The following is a 14,714-nucleotide window of genomic DNA, read 5'->3' as shown; positions in this document are numbered from 1 at the left end:
TCCCACCCCAGCGCTCAGGGACAATAATGGCCAGCTCCCCACATTCACTGCTTATCTCACCAGCAAACCTGTGTCATCGAACCCATTTTACAGACCAGAAAGTGGAGGCGTGGAGAGTTTAAGTCATTGGCGAGCACAGAACTGGGGAGTAAAACCAGTCAATCTGAGCCAGGCATTACCCCCAGGCTGTGGGTCCCGAGCATCCAGGCCCCCTCGGCTCCTCCCACTGCCCGGGGGACCGAGGGGCTGTCCGGCCTGCCCACAAGGTCTGGCTCCAGTGAGCTCGTACCCACTCATCCATCTATTGTGGGGGTGGGGAGGGTCCCATCACCGACAGCATCCTGGCTCCCAGAGCCTTCGGGAGCATCAGCATTGATTCCGGACCTGCAGGTTGGCCTCAGCTTCCCTGGGAGAGCCCAGCGGTTCTCAGGATGGCCTGTGGCATTTGTCCAAAATGCAGGTACACTCCTCCAAACATGCAGGCGGGACTGCGGCGCGGTGCACACAGGCAGGTGATGCTGTCCCCATCTGAAGGCCCTGCGCCACCCCCTCCCAGCCTCCCCACTTCACGTCCCGCGCTCTTGCCCAAGCGTTCCCCAAGCACCAGGGCGCATTTCCTCCTTTCCTTCTTTTCTCCCTTGTCCTCCTGTTCTCCCCCAGCACCCTGGTCTAACGGACACTCCTACACCCCCTTCCACACCCAGCCCCGCTGCTGTCTACAGCAAAACCCTCTGTCCTGGTCCCCGAGCAAAGTTAATTATGCCCTGGCCTCTGTGCAGTCACGTGTAGGCTGCCACAGCGGATTCTTACTGTCCTCACTCCTGTCTGTCCAACCGGAGCACGGGCCCCTGGAGGACAGGGCTGGGGTCTCGCCCATCCCAGCGCCCCGCGGTCAGGCTGAAGAAGCGGATGGCAGGGAAACTCGCCTGCCCCGAGCAGGCAAAGCCACGAGTCCCCGTACCCGACCCAGAGACCCCGGCAGCCCCACCTGCACAGCAATCACAGACAAGACCTCCACGGAGATGCGGTTAAACTCATCGAAGCAGCCCCAGGCTCCGGTCTGGGCCAGGCCCTTGTAGATGTTGCCGCAGGACTGGAAAGGAGGAGGGAGAGGAAGAGACGCTGTGAGCTGGCCTGAGCCTGGCCGGGAGTCCCGCCTGCCCCTCCAGCTGCACCTGGGGGACCAGGGGACCGAAGGTCAGGCTCAGAAGCGTTGGGGCCCCAGGAGGCCCGCAGGCAGGATGGCCCACTCCCTGGAAGGGGTGAATACTGTGTGGGGCTGAGTGGCAAAAAGAGCCCCTTCTCCCCAGTGAGCCCCTCGGCACCCAGGCCCTCCTGGGGTGGGGGCTGCGCCGGGGTCCCCTAACTGGATGGCTCAGATGCGCGCATTCACTTCAAATGCAGCCTGGCAACGGAGAAGAGGCTCCGTGGGTACTGGGGGCGGGGCGCACTCCCTCCCCCGCTGAGCGATTGGGATGATTCCAGGTGTAGGTGCGCATTTCAGGTGAAGATTTCATTCCGTCTGGGGAGCCAGCTTCAGGTTTCACTTTTTAAAACCCAGGAGGCTGGTGTGAACCACGGCTAGTCAGTAGCGGCGGCATCCTCAACCACAGGATGGGTGCCCGTGACTGTGGGGCTCAGGCACGGGTCGGGGGGCAGGCCCCCTGCAGGCCCAGGCTCCCCACCTCAGCACCCACCCTCACCCCTCCTACCCGAGGCTTTTTGGCCTGGGCCTCGAGGGTATCCTGTCTCCCAGGGTCCTTTCAGAATTAAGGCTGCCATGCAGTTTCGGGTGACCGCGGGGACCTGGCCCATCTCCTGCTCCCCTCCCACGCTCCCCCGAACATTTCCCCCTGGCAGCCCTTCTCTGAACTGCCGCGGAGGAGCTGCCCCTGTCTGGTTGCCTGGGCAAGCTTGGAACTCAGGGGGTGCGGAGCAGTTACCTCCACGGGCAGGGCAGGACTTTAGGGCTGGTTTGTCAACCCTGGGAGCCTCTCCCAGACAGGTTCCTCAGCTCAAGAGGCCCCAGCCTCCCAGGAGGGCCAAGGCCCCCAGCAGGACCGCAGCTGCTGGCCCGTCCATGGGGTGGAGGCCATCAGCGAACTGGGATCAGCTGGCAGCCTGCAGACACCTAGAGCTCACCTGGGGTGTGGAAGCCGCGGGCTCCTGGGGAAGGGGGCCCTCTTCCGTCCCCCTTGGGGACCGCAGGTGCCCCCTCCAGCTGAGGTGCGTACCTTGTAGTCCATCTGCTCGGAGCAGTTGAAGACGTACACCATGGTGCCCAGGGCCCGGCCCAGGTCCTTCGTCGTCTCTGTCTTCCCGGTCCCAGCGGGGCCAGCGGGGGCTCCACCCATGATTAGGTGGAGGGACTGGGTCAAGGTTATGTAGCACCTGCAAGGGACCCCCGTGAACCCCTAAGACTGGACCCCGCTGAGGTTCAGTCTGCTTTCTTTCGTTGTGGCTTCAGTGACACCTGCTCAGCCCGCAGGCGGAGAAGGGCTTGAGATGTGACTGAGGAGCAAGCACCAAGCCAGTCACACCACATTCCCTGAGGGTTTGCTCTGAGCAAGCTTCGCTCAGGGGGATTCGTACAATAGCATCCCTGCTTTGCTGCCCTCAGAGAGGTTAAGCAATTCCTCTGAGGTCACTCAGCTAGTACCCGAGGAAGGAATTAGAACTCGGCACCTGAGGCCGGCCACCTGGCAGGCAGCTCTGACTGCAGTGCCCCTGACCCAAATGCCGGTTCTGCCAGCCTCCGTAGGACATTTGGGTCTGACATGCGAAGAACCGTGGGAAAGAGCCCATAGAGAACCTGTGATTTCCTTTCCCGAGTGGCTCAGGGTCAGGCATGGGGCCCCCTGATGCAGGCGGCCAGGCGCCCTCACCTGTCGGTCAGCGGGGTGATGACCAGCCTCGGCGTGTTGCCCAGGTACTCGTACGAGTACTGGATCTGGGCGTCGCAGATGTTGGCAAAGCAGTGCCTCTTCTCGTCGTCCCAGCGGTGCCGGAGCTGGGACTGCCAGGTGAAGGCCTGGGAGCTCTCCACCTGCAGGGCCACCCGGAGGGCCAGCTTGTCACCAGGCCTGTACCCGAGCAAAGGAGCCCCGGGGACGCTCCCGCCCTCCATTCCTGCTCCAGTGCAAGGGTGAGTCTCGGTGTGGGGCAGGCCCGGGTCCCGGGCCCTTCCCAGTGCCCGTGCCTTGGCCGTGATCATCTTGGCCACCACATCTCGCGCGTGCACGTCGATGGTGCAGATGGTCATGATCTTCATCCTGTCGCCAGCGTTCAGGTTCCCGATGAGCAGCGTGATGAGCGCGTTCAGCTGACTGATCTGCAAGAGCAAAGGCCCCTTCGATGGGACACTGGGTGGTCCCCAGGCTGTACGGGTCCCCAGTAGGGAAGACTACCATGCTCCTGTTCTCAATGATAAAATGAAGAAAAAAGCCTCAGTAGTCCCTAGCCCAGGGTGGGGCAGCTGTGGAGCAGCCCCTGACGGATACCATGGAGCCACTAAAAACGAGAGTGGAAAAAAATCCGGTGCTGTGGAAGGTGTGGGTATTAAGTGAAAACAGTGGATTTTAAAGCATTGGAAAACAAACAACAAAAATATCATAAAAAATAAGCCATTGGATGTCCATATTTTTACATATTAGTCAGTTATATGAACACAAAAGATTACAGTAACAATATTACAGGTTTAATATACAGTATTTATATAGTGTGTAATAATAATGTTAAAATAATATCATTAGAATAATAACAATAGTATTAGAATAATAATTAGGTAATAATACTTTGACAGCAGTTATATCTGGGGATGGGTTATGGGTAGCTTTTCCTCCTTCTTTTTAAAGATTATCTTTAGTTTTTAAATTCCTCATCAGAAGCCCCGGCTGCTGTGGCTCAGTGGGTTGAGCGTCGGTCTGCGAGCCAAGTGTCACTGGTTCGATTCCCAGTCAGGGCACATGACTAGGTTGCACGTCAGGTCCCCAGTTGGGGGCACGAGTGAGAGGCAACCACACAGTGATGTTTCTCTCCCTCTCTTTCTCCTTTCCCCTCTCTCTAAAAACAGACAAATAAAATAAAATAAAATAACCCTGTTAAAAAATTAATTCAATTCCTAATCAGGAATCTTTAAAAATAGACTCAAGGTAGCATCTGATAATTTCCAGACAAGAAATTAAAGTCATGTCTTTGTTAAACCACTGGGGCTGATGATATAGGACTCGGCTCCTCCGGGACGCCCCGTCTCTGTGCGCGGGGCTGTTCCCCTGCCGGGTCCATCCCACACACCTGCTTTTTGTTGTAGTCTTTGATGGCGTTCTCGTACCCCTCCTCCAGCCGCGCGAACGCCATGCCCACCTCCGTGGTCCACCAGATCTGGGTGCACGTGAGCGCCACCTGCAGGCAGACGGCGCACGGCCCGCAGTGAGCCGTGTGACTCACCCCGCTTCCCGGCTCAGACCCGTGTCCCTCCCACACACACCCCCACCCATCCCCCCACCCTTGCACACCTGGGCAGGGTAGTCAAAGATCCACTGCTCCCTGGGCTTCTCCTCGTACGTCACCACGGCTTCTGGGATCTCGTGGCGCAGCGTGGCGCACATGCGGTCCAGCACTCGGTTCAGCCAGACTTCCACCTGCGGACAGGAGCCACACCGCCCGGAGAGGCTGTGAGTGCATCTAATCCCAACGACTTGCTTTATTATTTAAAAAATTGACTATTTGTCACAACCGCCATCCGAGGGGTGAAAATGTTAAGGTTTTTCTGGAGCAGTGAAAATGACCACCAGGAAAAGTGGGGTGGGGAAGCCCTGCGGTGCGGGGCATTCGTGTGTCCGCAGTGTTTCCAGGCAGAGGACGGAGGGGAACCAGGGACAAGTCTAGAAGAGAAGACAGGCTACGTCTGAGCCCCGGAGGCACTGCTGAGACTTTGACATGCGGCATCTGTGCCCCCCCATCCTGCTGCCCCTGTGACCCTCGTGGGTTCTGACCGATGGAGCCCAAACCTGCTCCTCACGTGCATCGTCTCGGGGGCCAAGACCATCACTCGGGACAAACCTGCCAACAAGCCTTGTTTGTATTTCAGATACGAACCCTGAACTAAGCGCTACTGGGGTGAGGGGTCATCACTACAACCCAGCGCAGGCAGCCCTTGCGGGGGGCTCTTGGTCACTCTAAGGAGCAAGTCTGAACAAGCGGTGACGGGCAGATCTGGCCACGGTCTGCCACCCGTCCGTGCACAGCAGAGCAGCCAGCACTCTGAGTCCACGCTACTGAGCTCTTGCGTGAGTTTCTTCCTCCAGGCGACTTACCTCTGAATTACCTTTTGCTTAGGCTAATGTCGAAATCAGTTTAGTTGCTTGATCAATACTTGGGCAATGAGATGTGGGGGGAGGGCCAGCCAGGACGCTTGCTGTCCGTAGGAGTCAGCCTTCTGTGTGTGTGTGGGGGGGGGGCACTTGCTGGGAAAGCTGGGAAGGGGCATGGGGTACCCAAGGTAAGGGGACCTCTGCAGCCTCTCAAAGTGATGAGGCCAATGGTTCTTTCGGAGCAGGCGTTAGAACCTGCGTCAGCTGGGTGGGACCCCTTTCAAAGCCATAGAAAATGTCAGTGCCTTCCATTAAACTCATTTCTCCCCTCCCCTCCTTCTTTTTCTCTTTATTTTAAGATACACCTTGCACTGTGTGGGCGCGGCTGTGCTGGGGATACTAGAAATGAGTGCTTTAAGCGCTCATTCCATAAAGGCAGAGGGAAGAGGAGAGAGGGACAGTCACGGACTGGTGTTGACACACGTCTGAGGGCATGTGGCTCTCCCACCCGCTGCCCTGTCATCCCGGGGGTGGGGTCTCCCTCCCTTCTCCCTGCCATCTGCGCACGCACTCACCTGCCCCGACAGGTCGCACTCGTGATCAAAATCCACGTACTCGTCCTCCTTGCTGTACATGCCCAGGCCGAACTTGAGCGGTTTCCCGCTGGCGTCAAGCTGGAACTTCAGTTTGCACAGGCTGTCGAAGAGCTTGGACAGGTGGCGGCTCACCTGGGTCGGGGGAGGGAGGGTGACACCGGAACTGGGCGACCAAGGGGCTCCTAGGGGTACACACAGCCCGCACTCCTTGGCAGTTTGAAGCACCTTTCTTTGGGGGGGATATACTTCCCCTTCTCTGGTCGACGGTAAGTAACATGCTTAGCCAACCAAAGGGACAGTGGAAGCTGCTCCCAGGCAGGGCACAGCAGGCAGCCCGGGGACCCTGGCTTCAGGGACAAGTGTCTGTTCCCGAACATTTGTTCTCCTTTGGGAGTTCTGACCCAGCCACTGGGCCCGTTTCCCTAAGTCACGCGCTCAGATCTTAAATTCCGGGCCCCCCTTGTGTGTCCCGTCTGGTGCATCCCGCCATGTCACTAGAATAGAGTGTTGTCGCTTTCTCTTCACCTGCTTAGTTAACCCTTCCCTCCTTCTGAAGAGCCTCAAGGAACCTCTTCTTCCTGGCCTGGAGCCGGGCTGTGTCTCTCCCCCACTCAGCCCCCAGCATCAAACCCACTTTGCCGGTGAGGAAAATGAAGCTCAGGGGTGAATGGTGGGGTCTGCGGTGAGTCCCACGGTCCTGTCACGGCTGGGCCCCGGGTGGTTTGGTGTGGACAACCTCATGGAGGTGATCTGGGGCCATCGGGGACCCTCCTCCCCAGTCCCAGGGCTACCGAGACGTGGTGAGCATGGGTCCACCTAGAATGGCGGGCCGCCTACCTCCACGGGGTCATTTCCGTTGGAGAGGATGTCCAGGAGGTCAGCCGAGGACACAAAGTAGAACCTTGGAAAAGCCAGTCTCTTTGTCTCTAAGTATTCAGCCAAAGCCTTCTCGCACATGGCCAGCCTGGGGTGGGGGTTGAGGCTGGTGAGGCCCACGGTGCACAGGGGTCTCTCCCAGGCCACCCTGGCATGTAGACTGGCAGCTGGAGATGCCCAGCCTGCTGCGCACAGCCCAGGTTTGATTCAAACCTCCCAGCCCGCCGTGCCTCTTCTCTGTCAGCCCCTGACCTTGTGGGCGGCGGCCCTAGGCCGGAGGGAGCGCAGTCTAACCTGCACAGGGGTTGCATCCTCCCTCGCGGCCAGCACAGCAGGATGTGGCCGGGAGCACCCCTCCCCGGGAAAGGGTGTGGAAGCCCGTGACCTGGGGTGTTTTTACCTTGTCCTGGGCCAGCACCGGGGTCCTACACTAGGATGTCCCTGGTCTAGACAGGTGAGGGGACCCACCTCTTCTTCAGATCCTCAAGTTTGTTGTAGAGACCGGGCTTGTTGGTGGCTTCCACCACATTGGGCGTTTTCACCGCTTCTTCCATCAAGGCCTGGGGACAGAAGGGGACCGCTGAGGTATCAGAAGCCCTTATTTCTCCAGCGCAGCCATTTCTGCAAATGCCCAGGCAGGAGCAAGACGGCAGTGCTGACCTTGAATTCCTCGTCAATGTTGTCAAAGCGCTTAGAGTCCTCCGGCAGCTGGGCGCGGATGTCCTCGGAACCAACGAAGATGCTCTCCAGGTGGCTCCAGGTTCTCTGGACCTCAAACCAGATGGAGATGACCGAGTCTGCGGTGGACAGCTTCTGCTGCCAGCTCGTCACCTCCTTCAGGAAGTGGGACAGGTACTTCGACGTCATCAGGTTCTGCAGCTGCACCTGGTTGTCCTCCAGCGTCTCCACCAGCACCTCGTCCGACTTGAGCATCATGGTGCCCGTCCGTGGGTGTGGCTCGTGCTCGAACTCCATGGTGGACCAGGTGCTGTCCAGTGCCTTCAGCACCTTCAGAGGAACAGAAGTCAGGCCGGTGAGCTCTGGCGTGAGGTGCCGAGAAGGACCCAGAGTTTCCTAGAACTTGGAAAGAGCCCCTCTTTAAGAAAGCCAAAGTGTTCATCAACATTACTCCCAACAGTCAAAAGGTGGAAACTACCAAAATGTCCACCAGCAGATGATGGAGGAACACCACGTGGTTCATCCACACAATGGAATATTATACAGCCATGAAAAGGAATGAAGTTCTGACACCTGCTACAATGTGGATGGACCTCCACAATGTTATGCTCAGTGAAAGAAGCCCAACACAAAGGCCACATATGGTGTGAAATGCCCCGAACAGACAAAGCTACAGAGACAGAAAGTGGGTTAGTGGTTGCTCAGAGCTGGGGCAGGGGTGTATGTGAGAAGATGAGGGGTGGGGGGGAGGCGAGAGCTAATGGGCACAAGTTTCTTTTATGAGGCCGTGAAATGCTCTAAAATTGACTAATTGTAATATATGATGGTTTTGCAGATCTGTGAATACGCTAAAAGCCATTGCATCGTACACTTTACATGGGAGAATGGCATGGGATGGTATGTGAGTTATAGCTAAATGCAGCTGTTTTTTAAAAAGCCAAAATGTGACAATTCAAACTCCTGCAACAGTTAGGTGCAGAGAGGTCTGGATTGCAAAGGGACCCTCCAGGTGTTCCCGTGACCAGTGACTCAGTAACAATCCAGGTACTGATTGAGGGTCAGCCCCCCAGGTCAAAGGGAGAGGTGGGCAGGGCACAGGCTGAAGGCCTGCAGGGAAGGAGGGAGCTCAGGCGCTTTGCAATGTGCAGGCCGTTGGTGCCGGGAGGCGGGGCGGGAGCAGGAACTGGGTTTCTTTTTCGGTGATTAAAGTCTGGTGATATGTTACAAGATTTCTGTAATAGGTTGCGTAAGAAGAGGCCCAGGAAACTTTTCTTTCGTATTAAGTGGGCTCTGGTTCCGCGTGAAGTGAGAGACTCATGGCGGGTGGCGCTTCAGCTTCAGCGTCACACAGACAAGATACATTGTCACCGCGAGCAAAGGGTACCTTCTCCATCCCGAACTCCTTGACGGCCTTGTCCACGATGTTGCGGACCTCGTCCTCGTACTTGTGCAGGTTCAGCTGCAGTAGGTCTGCCAGAGTCGTGTCCTCTGACATCTGAAACTTCACCTTGGCGCAGGAGAAACAGACAGGGCCCACACAACGTCACCTGTACTCCGGTGAGGACGTCGTTGTCCCTCACGGAGAGGCAGGGCAGTGAGCCGCCCAGGCGCTCCCCAGCCCCGCCTTTCCTCTCCATTGGACCGCGTCATTGCGGAACCCACCTGCCGCGGACTGAATGGGGCCCCCCAACGTTCGCGTCCCCCTGCCTGCCCGGACCTCAGAATGCAGCCTTAGGCGGAAATGAGGTCTTTGCAGATGTTAAGGATCATGGAATGAAATCATCCTGATTAACTGTGTGGGGCCTGAGGCCAAGGGCAGCTGCTCTTACAAGAGAACGGAGAGGGGTTTGAAATGGAGCGGGAGGGCATGTGACTGCAAGGCAGAGGTGGGGCGCGGGGGTCTCTCCCCAGCACCTGCATGCAGCTGAGCACCGGGCACACTTCTGCTTGTCTTGGTCTCCCCCACAAGGCCCAGGCCACACTGCGCATGCTCCGAAGCCGCTTCTGCCCCTCCCACCCCCCCGCCCCCGCCGCTGGCTGCGTCCTCCAGAATCAGCACGGAACATCCATCCCACACGGCACATCCATCCCACACGGCACCCCAGCATGACTGTGTGCTGTGCAGTTGATCCCTGCTCCCGTGAGAACAGGGCCACGTTTTCTCTCCTTGTGTCCCCGGCATCTACGTGGGGACTCTTCCGGGGGCTGTTGAACACAGCTTTGCGCAATGTTTGCTGGCAGCAGGGGGAGCGTTCCCACTTGCCTTCTGTGGGGGTCTAGGCCAGAACCCCCTGCTAGGGGATATCCCTGGGAAGATTTGGGCACTAGGACTGTGCTCCTGGGGTGCATGGAGGACCTGGGAGCTCTTCACCGCCCCCCCCCCAAACTTCCTGAGCGCTGTGCTGTGGACATTCAACTGGCAACCAGAATTGGCTACATGTTTGGCAGGCCCAGGTCAAAAGAAAAGTGGCGTGGCCCTTTGTTGAAGAACTAAGAATCTTAAGATGGCAAGCTCAGAACATTCAATGCAGCGAGGGCCGCTCTGAGCCCAGAACCCACGTGTGCATGAAGCCGCCTCGTCCCCATAGGCCTCTGGGGCACCCAGGCCAGCAGTGGGGCGGCCCCATCCATGCGAGGCTGGCGGTACCTGGGTGGCCTGCATCAGCTGTTGCCAATGGCGGCTGCGGATGGCGGGGTTCTGCAGCTCGCTCACGGCGCGCAGGGAGGTGATCATGTTCTTCACGGTGTTGTCTAGCCCCACGAAGGCATCCCAGGTCTTCATCTCCTTGTCGAGAGACCTCACGTCCTTGGCAAACTTCTTACAGTCGATGTCCATCTGCTCCACGTTGATGTTCTTCCATTTGGTGGTCTTCCAGTCGTCAATGCTGGTGTTGACCTGTGGGGGAAGCCACTCTGATGGCACCTGGGCTGCTGACACCCGTTTCCATTGCTCTTGGGGGGCCAGGCCAGTGGGGACTAGTTAGAACTAATAACAGAGTTTGATAAAGTGGGTGAACACAGGGGAAAAACAAGTCCATTATAAAGATACAATTTAAAAGATAAAAAAGTCAAACTTTTAAAGATATAGCTTGAAAGTTAGCAGTTAAAATATGTTTTGGCAGAAAGTCAGGACATAAAAGGCCTGAACGACACAATCAACCACAGGATCTAACTGATATACATAGAACATTCTACCCAACAAAAGCAGAATATGCGTTTTTTTCCCTCAAGTGCCTATGGAACATTCACCAAGATAAACCACATCCCAAGCCATAAAATAAGCCTGAATAAATTAAAAATAGTTGAAGTAATAGAGTGTGCTCTCCGACCATATGGAATCAAACTAGGAATCAGTAGTAGAAAGGCAACAGGAAAATCCTCAAACGTTCAGAAATTAAAAAAACACTTCTAAATAATCCAAGGCTCACAAGGAAACCTCATAGAACTGAAGGAAATGTCAAAATATATAGGACACAGCTAGAGCAGAGACGTAAATTTTACAGTGCTGAGCGTTTACATTGGAAAAGATGAAAAGTCTCAAATCAGTAAAAATCAAATCAAGAAACTAAAAGCAGAGCAGAATAAACCCAAAGCAAACAGAAGGAAAGAAATAATGAAGATAAGACCAGACACCAGTGAAAATGAAATTAGTAAAACAATAGAGAAAAAGTATTAAATACGAAGCTGGTTCTTTGAAAAGTCAATGAAATTTGTAATTTAGAACCTTTGATACCGCTGACAAAGATGACCAGAGGGAAAGCGTGAATCTCCAATGTCAGGAGACACCACTGAAAAGGGTAACAAGGAAAAACCATGACAACTTTATGCTTGTAAATCAAACAGTTGAGAAGAAAACCACCTGTTATCCAATTCACCACCAAACTTTTCACAAAACTGGAATAGGCAACTGGAATGGGCTAAATAAATTGAATTTATAACTAAAAACCGCCCTAAAGAAAAAATCTCCAGGCCCAGGTCATTTTCCTGAAAATTTATCAAGCATTTGAAGAAGAATTAAGACCAAGTTTACACGATCTCTTCAAGAAGATAAAAGAAGAGAACATTTGTCAATTCATTTCATGAATCTAGTATTACCCTGGTACCAAAACAAAAGATAGCACAAGAAAACTACAGACCAAACCTCTCATGGACTCAGATACAAAATTCACAACAGACAATTAGCAAACTGAATTTAGCAATACATAAAAAGTATTATAAGCCGTGATCAAATGGGATATATTCAGACAGTTGAAAATCAATTAGTACAATCCACCATATTAGCAGACGAAGGAAGAAAAATCATACAATCACATCAGCTGGCACAGAAAAACATTTGACAAAATCCAACACCAATTCATGATAAAAACTTTCAAAAAATAGGAAGAGAGAACTTCCTCAAGTTACAGCTAGTAATCTTACCCAGTGGTGAAATACTTTCTCTAAGACTGAGAACAATGCAAGGATGTCTGCTCTCATTACACCTATTCAACACAGCATTGAGGTTCTGGCTACTGTAATAAGGCAAGAAAAAGAAATAAAAGACATACAGTTGGAAAGGAAGGAGGTGGCATTACTATCTATGTAGAAAACCCCTAAGGAATCTATTAAGAAAATACTCCTAAAACTACTAAGTGAATTCAGCAAGGTTACAAGATACAAAACCAACATGAAAAATTCCATCATATTTGTCCATAGCAAAACAAACATGTGAAAACCGAAATTGAAAGCACAATACCACCCACAATCACATCAAGCAAGAAAAAAGAGCAATGTTTAGATCTAAATCTAACAAAACATGTATAGGAGCTGTGTGTTGAAATTACTAATCAAAAGGAATCGAAGCAGACACAGAGAAATGGAGAGACATACGATGTTCATGGATTGGAAGGCCCAATATAGTAAAGATATCAGTTTTCCCCAGAATAAGCTACAGAGTTAATGCAAGTCCTGCAGAAATCCCAACAAAGCTTTTTTTGTAGGTGTAACAAGCTTATTCTAAAATCTGTATGGAGAAGTACAAGTCCTGAAAAGAGCAAAGCAGCCTTGCGACAGAAGAATCGATGGCAGGACTCACTTGCTCCACCCGCTATGAAGGCTTTGCAGAGAGCCCAGCAACAAGACTGCACAGCACGGTGGAGCGACGGGTATGGTCAGCGCCCAAGGACAGGGACGTTGTGCACAGCCCCCCACAAACAGGCGCGGCTGATTTCTGATACTGCTGTGCCAGTAGTTCTGCGGAGGAAGGACAGCCTTCCCAACAAACGGTGCTGGGTCGGTCAGAGCTCCCCAGGCAGAAAAATTAACCTTGACCTAAACCTCACTCCTTGTACAAAGATGAACTCAAAATGGATCACCGATTTAAATGTAAAATGTGAAACAGTAAAAATTGTAAGAAAAAAGCATGGAAGAAATCTTCAGAATCTAGGCAAAGTGTTCTTTGATTTCACACGCAAGACATAATCCATTTAAAAAAAAACACCTGATAAACTGGCTGTCACTCACACTAAAAACTTGTGCTCGTCCAAAGACCCTGTTGAGGGGAGGAACAGCCAGCTCCAGACGAGGAGGAGCTATTTGCAAATCACAGATCTGACTGAAGACTAGCTCCTAGACTATATAAAGAAACATCAAAACTCAAGAGCAACCCTGGCTGCTGTGGCTCAGTGGATTGAGCGTTGGCCTGCGAACCAAGTGTTGCTGGTTCGATTCCCAGTCAGGGCACATGACTAGGTTGCACGTCAGGTCACCAGTTGGGGGCCCGTGAGAGGCAACCACACACTGATGTTTCTCTCCCTCTCTTTCTCCTTTCCCCTCTCTCTAAAAACAAATATAAAAAACAAACAGAAAAACCCTCAAGAGCAAAAAAAAAAAAAAAAAAAAATCCAGTTCAAGAACAGGCAAAGGCGTGTGCAGTTCACAGAAGAGGATATATGGGTGTCGCATAAGCCCATGAAGACAGGCTCCCAGCCACCTGTCAGCAGCAAACGCCGATGAAAACCACAAGGGTCTTTCTTTCCAACAGATCGGGTGGCATTCCTTATTTTAAAACATTTTAAAGGAGATGAGCTGTGAGAGAGGATGAGAGGAGGAGGAGGAGGAGGAAGGAGGGAGGAAAGAGAGAGGCAGTGGAATGTGAGACCCATCTTGGGTCCTTCAGGTACCTCCATCAAAGACCAGGAAACCTGGGGTTGCAGTTCCTGCAGCGAGGTCCCTGCACTTGGGCACTCCCAGCAGGGGCCCGCCCGCCCGCGTCCTGGGGCTCTCGGTCCGGCTCACCATGACGATCATGTCCCAGAGCTCCTTCAGCAGGCGGACCTCCCTGTGACAAGCCTTGAGCTGCTTGTAATCTGGGACAGCGACTTCGAACAGGCTCCCCGACTTGCACAGCGCCTCCATGACCCCCTCCATGGCCACGATGCTCTTTTGTTGCTGGGCCGGGTGAGGAAGGGGGTGAACAGGGCTGCCCGCGCTCCGTCGGGGGTGCCCGCCCTTCCCTCTGCTGTGTCCTCAGAGCCGCGGGCTCGCTCCCCCCCCCCCACCCCATTACACAGGAAAACAGCCAACGGCCCGGCCGGGTGTGAGGGGGCAGCACCCTCCGCTTCCCGCCTTCCAAGCCCCCCTGCTTCTGACTTGACGGAGAGGTGGCTGATCTCTGAGTCCAGGCCTGAGGACTGACGTCTCATGGGCGTTGCGTGAACGCCCAATTTCTTTCTGATTTCCTAGAATCCCCACCATTTTTATGCTACATGAATTTTTAAAATCTTATTAAAATGTATATAGGGGATGCTTGGTTTCTTTGAAAATTAGAAAAATCTAAATAAGCAAAGAGGAGGGGGGAGAATGTCATCTCAAGACCATGACCAAGCGTGGGCCACGGTGGGCGCTTTGGTGTGGAGTCGGTGCGGGCACAGAGGTGGGTGCGCGCACACCTCTGCATGGAGTGCACCTGGGAGTGCCTCACGTGCAGCCTGGGCCCTGTGCATACGTGCTCTGGGGCTCAAGCAGAGCACGGGCCTGTCTGCAGTGTGGCTTGGGGAACCAGAGGTTAGGCCATGAACAAAGGGCGAGGACCTTGGCCTTCAGAAATGGTGGGCTGCCGAAGCTGAGCAGGCGAGCAAGCAGAGGCTTGGGGGAGGGGGGGTATGGGGTGACCCTGGAGGACGTCTTGGAGTTCCCTTGTGCTCACACCCGTGGCACCGCGGTGCGAGGAGCAGAGGCAGTGGCAGTGCCCGGGGTGCCTCTGGGGGCTTCC

At 54.1% G+C, this 14,714-nt stretch overlaps 1 protein-coding gene across 1 annotated transcript in view; it reads right to left on the bottom strand.

Annotated features, from left to right (window-relative positions):
- Positions 1–14,714, bottom strand: part of DNAH17 (dynein axonemal heavy chain 17) — a 91,938-nt gene that overhangs the window by 46,360 nt on the left and 30,864 nt on the right. The window contains exons 24-36 of the mRNA XM_090291852.1: positions 13,739–13,891; positions 10,110–10,358; positions 8,847–8,969; positions 7,445–7,792; positions 7,253–7,344; positions 6,746–6,872; positions 5,888–6,040; positions 4,515–4,640; positions 4,294–4,401; positions 3,200–3,331; positions 2,886–3,046; positions 2,235–2,391; positions 989–1,093 (exon numbers count right to left, since the gene is read on the bottom strand). Of these exons, the coding sequence (XP_090147978.1) occupies positions 989–1,093; positions 2,235–2,391; positions 2,886–3,046; positions 3,200–3,331; positions 4,294–4,401; positions 4,515–4,640; positions 5,888–6,040; positions 6,746–6,872; positions 7,253–7,344; positions 7,445–7,792; positions 8,847–8,969; positions 10,110–10,358; positions 13,739–13,891 (2,034 nt within the window). The remainder of the gene's footprint in view (positions 1–988; positions 1,094–2,234; positions 2,392–2,885; positions 3,047–3,199; positions 3,332–4,293; positions 4,402–4,514; positions 4,641–5,887; positions 6,041–6,745; positions 6,873–7,252; positions 7,345–7,444; positions 7,793–8,846; positions 8,970–10,109; positions 10,359–13,738; positions 13,892–14,714) is intronic.

The sequence above is a fragment of the Furipterus horrens genome, unplaced genomic scaffold, assembly GCF_987537825.1.
Source record: "Furipterus horrens unplaced genomic scaffold, mFurHor1.1.pri manual_scaffold_11, whole genome shotgun sequence".
In the NCBI taxonomy this organism is placed as follows: domain Eukaryota; kingdom Metazoa; phylum Chordata; class Mammalia; order Chiroptera; family Furipteridae; genus Furipterus; species Furipterus horrens.
This window is presented reverse-complemented; position numbering and strand designations above follow the sequence as displayed.